The 6,000-nt window shown below is 44.4% G+C and overlaps 1 protein-coding gene across 1 annotated transcript in view; it reads right to left on the minus strand.

Moving 5' to 3' along the window:
* The window catches only part of MUC16 (mucin 16, cell surface associated), a 151,112-nt gene that overhangs the window by 137,945 nt on the left and 7,167 nt on the right, over positions 1-6,000 (minus strand). The window contains exons 4-5 of the mRNA XM_011994314.1: positions 2,860-5,995; positions 907-1,020 (exon numbers count right to left, since the gene is read on the minus strand). Of these exons, the coding sequence (XP_011849704.1) occupies positions 907-1,020; positions 2,860-5,995 (3,250 nt within the window). The remainder of the gene's footprint in view (positions 1-906; positions 1,021-2,859; positions 5,996-6,000) is intronic.

A 6,000-nucleotide genomic window follows, 5' to 3' on the forward strand; every position in this document is an offset into this window, starting at 1 on the left:
AAGAGAGTTGTGTCTGTTTTTCAACCAGGGCATACATAAAGGCTGTTAATTTATACTTCTTTTTCCTGCATTTGCTAGAACTATTGGGATGTATTTTCAGATATTTTACATATATATGTAATATATATATAATTATACATATATATGTATTATTTATTTATTTATTTATTTTTGAGACAGAGTCATGCTCTGTCACCCAGGCTGGAGTGCAGTGGCACGATCTCAGCTCACTGCAGCCTCCACCTCCTGGGTTCAAGCGATTCTCTTGCCTCAGCCTCCCGAGTAGCTGTGATTACAGGTGTGTGCCACCATGCCTGGCTAATTTTTATATTTTCAGTAGAGATGGAGTTTCACCATGTTGGTCAGACTGGTCTCGAATTTTTGACCTCAGGTGATCCACCTGCCTCAGCCTCCCAAAGTGTTGGGATTAAGGTGTGAGCCACTGTGCCTGGCTCATAGTAAGTTTTTAATGAGCATTTAAAAAATTTAGTTAATAAGGACAAATTTGTGAATATTTGATGTTGGACAAAGCTACTCAACATGCCATGAGAAGAAAGAGAAGTGGTAACATCTACCTGGTAACCATTAGACAAAGACCCAGTTCAGACAGGGAAACCTATGACAACCACACACAATTCTCTCACGGGGAGGGGGAAGGGGAGGGATTGCATTGGGAGTTATACCTGATGTAAATGACGAGTTGATGGGTGCTGATGAGTTGATGGGTGCAGCACACCAACATGGCACAAGTGTACATATGTAACAAACCTGCACGATATGCACGTGTACCCTAGAACTTAAAGTATAATTTAAAAAAAAAAAAAAGAATACAAGCATTTTGTCTCTCTAGAGGAGGAAATATGGTCACAAGTGGCATTATTGGGAGGTAAGCAAAATTAAACTTACCTTTAGGACTGACAGGCAATGTGGATGTCTGAGGACCTTTGACTGGTCTTATGGTACCTCTGTGTGCTGCTTCACTGGGTATTTTTGTGATGTGCTCCATAATGCCATCAGTTCCTGAAGATGAAAGTGGGGAGGAAAACTGGGGTAACTCATCTCATTCAGAAGAAGAGCACTGTCTAAATGAATCCACTTCATTGGCCACAAAAACTCCTCAAGTCCATTAGTATGAACTGGAGCTGGGACTGTGTGCCGTAAGTGGCCACACCAGTCCATAGATCCATTCACCTACCCATAGATTTGTCCATCCTTCCCTTCATTCATCCCTAGATCTGATCATCTATTCTTCCATTTTTTCATCCTTTTATTCCTTTCTCCTACCACCCATTCTTCCTTTCGTCTTTCCTCCCTTCTTTCCTTTCTCTTGCTTTTTAAATTTTTAATTAAAAAGTTTGTATTTCAATAGCTTTGAGGGTACAAGTGGTTTTTGCTTCTATGGATGAATCACATAGTGGTGAAGTGTGAGATTTTAGTGCACCCTCCTTTCTTCTTTCCATCCATCTTTTCTTCAATCTTTACTTCATTTCATCCTTCCACCCTTCTTGCCTTCAATCTGTATCCCCTTCAATCCTATCTTCCATCATCTTTCTTTCTTTTCATCCTTCCTTCTGTGCATCTATCCTTCCTCCTCTTCATCTTTCCTTCCTTTCATTCATCCATCTCTCCATTCTTCCTTTTATCCATCCAACTACACTTCTACCTTCTCACCATGCCATTCATCCCTTCCTTACTGAACACCCATGACTCAACTACTGAGTCACATAGTAACATGTGGGTCAACAGCCACCAATGTGTCTAAATTTAGTGTGAATTACAAAACTAATATGAAGAAGGAGAAGGAACAAATCATTCTCCTGGAGATATTGCTCAGTGAGGCAGAAACTCGAGTCGTTGGAGGGCCTCTTTGGATTTGTGTCCAGAACAAAAGTTAGTGCCAAGCTCAACCTTTTCAGAGGAATGGAATCCCCAAGAGGTTCCTTCCTTTATCTACTGACCTCTTGGAAGTAGTGTTTCCTCCTTCTAGGCTCTGGGTTCCTCCTACCTTCTTAGGTACTTTGTTCCCTCAATTTTCATTAACTTGCCTTTTCCTTTCACGTATCCCTTTTGTCTCTTGCTCAACTCAAAGGGAGAAACCCTCCCTTATATCTATGTAGTGTTTTAGCTGTTCTTCTAGTGCCCTATACCTCACTGATGCTCCCTTCATTAGAATCCCTGAGAACCCCCATGTTGCCAAAGCTCTTCTCACCTCATTTCAACTTGGCAATTCTGTGGTATTTAACAGAACTTAACATTTCTACTTCCTAAAACTCTCCCCTCCTATGGCTTCGGTGATGCCAGAACTTCTTGCTTTTTCTGTTACCTCTCTGACCACTCCTGTTTAGCCCAACAGTTAGGGGCATGAGTTCCTAGTGACACACAATCCGAGTTCTTATCCCAGTTCTGTTACTTTCTAGCTATATGACCTTAAGAAAGTTATTTAATCTCCCTGTGCCTAAATGTCTTCATCTTCAAAATACGCTTATAATACTCTCTACTTCAATAAGTGTTACAATTGAGGATCCAATAGCTTAATAAAACTGCACTTGAAACAGAATAAGTACTGTTATAAATATTTTCTGTTGTCATTATTCTTATTGTCATTATTCTTATTGTCATCATCATTACCAGTAGTAATATTAGAGCACCTATCATGATACTGTAATGATTCAATTATTTGCTTATTTTTGTTCCTCCCATTCGTAACCCAGTGCCTAGAAGTGAAATTAGATAAACACATGTTTGCTAAAAGAATTTCTGGTACAGGAATAAACTAGTTAACTTTTTTTTTGCTTCTTAGGAAGGGGTCATTTCCTATGAGCTCCCAATAATGGGATTTTAGGGGCTGTGAGTGCTTACTTGTCAATCGTGTTGAGAGTGAAGGAACTTGATAAGCACTTGTCACTGTTCCCAGCTCAGCGCTCTCTGTCATTCTGGTATCCAAAATGGGTGATGAAGATGTCCTGGCTGGTTGGCTCGAAGTGTCCAAAGTACTGACCATAATGAAGTGTCCTTCAGTAGTGCTGCTCTCTGTCCCAAGACTGGTGTCCACTCTATGTGGAGTAGCTGAAGAGGAAGTTATCCCATGGAGGGCTGGGATGGTTGAAGAATCAGTGGTAGTGAAGGTTGAAGAGGAGAATGGCACAGGAGTGGATGAAGGCAGGCTCTCTGCAATGGTGGACAGAGTAGCATCCCCAGGGCCTGACTCTGTCCTAGAGAATGGACTACCTGAACCCGAGATGACTCGTGGAACTCCAGTGGTGGCAAATGAAGTCACAGCCTCTGATAGAGAAGGCATCACTGTGCCAGTGGAAATAGTCTCAGCTGAAGGCAGCAAATCTGTACTCAGATGATGAGTACTTTCTGTTACAGACATAGTAAACTTGGATTCTGGGAAGGAGGTTACTCCAGTGGACTCCATAATAGATGGAGAAGCATTAAAGGGGGTGATTATGTCCACTGGAATTTCAGTATACTGTGAGGCTGGAGGCCGGTCTGGGGATGATGTTTTCACAGAAGAGGTGAAGTCAGTCTTGGAACTCTGTAAAAGATGAGCAGACCCAGGAGAAGAAGGTGTATTTGTTGGTGTGACTGAGCTGGTGTCCAGGGACGTGTTAGTCTTCCTAAATGCAGAAGTCAAATGAGAAAATGGCTCTGCCTCAAATCTTGTGGTCTCAATATTGGCAGGCGTTGATGTGGAAATAGTGGTTTCAGCCATGGAAGAGGAAGTACCCACTGGGTATGTAGCCTTGGATGGCTCCAAGTGGATTGAAACAGAGGAATATAGTTCATGTCCAGAATTAGTGGTTCCCACATTGGTCACTGCCATGCTTGAAGAAGGGTGAATTTTCTCTGTATCTGTGGTGACTTCAGAGGCAGCCGGTATTTCAACTGAGGTGCTGCTCAGATTTGGAGATAAACTGGTTCCAGGTTCTGTGCTTATGTCTGTAGTCTTCACCATGCCTGGGGTGAGGAATGAAGTCACAGGAAAAGAGGAGGAAGGGATACTCTGTGGTAATGTGGAAGAAACAGAAGGTGACGTTGTGACAGGTAAGGACAACAGAGAAGAGGAAGAGCTAGTTTTTTCCACAAAGGGAGAGCTCTTCCATGATGGATTTTCAGGACTCCTGCTCATAAGAGTTGTCATCTCTGAGTGTAAAAATCTTGGAGGAACAGTTGAATGGGTCTTTGCCAAGGGTGCTGTTGTTGTGGCCAAGGTAAGGGTACTCTGTGTTGTAGCCCCAGGAGAACTTGTTTGGGTGGTGATGGTCATTTCTGTTGATTCTGACATCATGGATGAGGAAGAGAGCCTGGTGATCACTTCAGTGATGATGTCTGGAGACATTGTGGACTGATCAGGGTCAGGGATGTGTGTTCTGTTAGAGGACATGATTTCTGTCACAGAGACCTCAGTAGTAGCACTAGTGGGCACTCCAAAAAGGACTGCACTTGTTTCTGTGATTGAGCTGGTCTCTTCAGAGGTGCTAGTCTCCCTGAATCCAGGAGTCAGTGAGAATGTGGGCTCTGTTGGAATCCTCCTAGTCTCAGAGAAGGCAGGAATTGATGTGAAAACAGTGGTGTCCTCCACAGGGGAGGTGATACCCATTGAAGGTGTGGTCCGGGTTGTTTCTGAGTCAGCTAGGACAGAGGAATGAGATTCATGAACAGAACTGGAGGTCCCCACTTTGGTCACCGCTGTGTTTGAGGTAGGATGAATTTTCTCTGTATCTGTGATGATTTCAGAGGTGGCTGGTATTTCAACTGAGGTGCTGCTCAGATTTGGAGATGAACTGGTTTTAGGCTCTGAGCTTGTGTCCAACACTTCCGTAGTCTTCACCAGGCCTGGGAGGATAAGTGAAGTCACAGGAAGAGGAGAGGAGGGGCTACTCTCTAGTAATGTGGAGAACACAGGAGAAAGTGAGGTCGCGAGAGGTAATGATGTCAGAGAAGAGGAAGATCTAGTTGTTTCCACAAAGCGAGGGCTCGTCCATGACAGATTTTCAGGACCCCTGCTCATAAGATTGGTCATCTCTGAGTGTGAAAGTCCTTGAGACACAGTTGTGTGGGTCCCTGACAAAAAGGTCGTTGAGGTGCCCAAGGGAAGGGTAACCTGGGATGTAGCCAGTGAAGAACCTGTTTGGGTGGTGATGGTTATTTCTGCAGATTCTGTCATGATGGGGGAGGTAGAGAGCCTGGTGACAACTTCATCGGAGATGTCTGGTGACATTGTGGACTGAGCAGGACCAGGAATGGATGTTCTGCTAGAGGACATAACTTCTGTCCTGGAGACCTCAGGAGTGGCATCAGAGGGCATCTTGTAAAGGACAGTGCTTGTCTCTGTGGATGAGATGATGTCCTGGGAGGTTCTGGTCTCCCTCAGTCCAGGGGTCAGAGATGACATTGACTCTATCTCAATCTTTGTAAGGCCAGAGGAGACAGGCATTGTTGTGGAAACAATGTTGTCTCTTATAGAGGAAGAGGTGACCATTGGAGATGTCACTTTGGTTGGCTCTGAGAAGCCTGGGGAGGAGGAATAGAGTTCCTCTCTAGCACTGGTGGTTTCCACATGGGACGCTGCTGTGTTTTCAAAAACCTGAATTGCCTCTGTCTCCACAGTGGCTTTAGAAGTGGCCAGACTCCCATCTGAGGTGATATTCAAACTGGGAGGTGAAGTGGTCTCAGGTTCTAAGCTCGCATCCAACATGTCTGTGGTCTTCATCATGACAGAGGTGAAAAGAGAAGTGACAGGGACAGGAGAGGAGTGGCTACTCCCAGACGGCGTGGAATAAAGCGGCGAAGGTGAGGCTACTGTAGATAAAGACACCAGGGAAGATGGAGAGCTGTTTTTTCCCACAGATGGGAGGCTTGGCCATGACATGTCCTCAGGACCTCTGCTCATAGGAGTTGTCACCACTGACTGTGGAAATCTCTGAGTTGCAGCTGAGTGAGTTCCTGGCCAGGAGGCTGTGCTTGATGTGCCCAAGGTAAAGGTACCCTGTG

The sequence above is a fragment of the Mandrillus leucophaeus genome, unplaced genomic scaffold, assembly GCF_000951045.1.
Source record: "Mandrillus leucophaeus isolate KB7577 unplaced genomic scaffold, Mleu.le_1.0 Scaffold451, whole genome shotgun sequence".
NCBI classification, from domain to species: Eukaryota; Metazoa; Chordata; class Mammalia; order Primates; family Cercopithecidae; genus Mandrillus; species Mandrillus leucophaeus.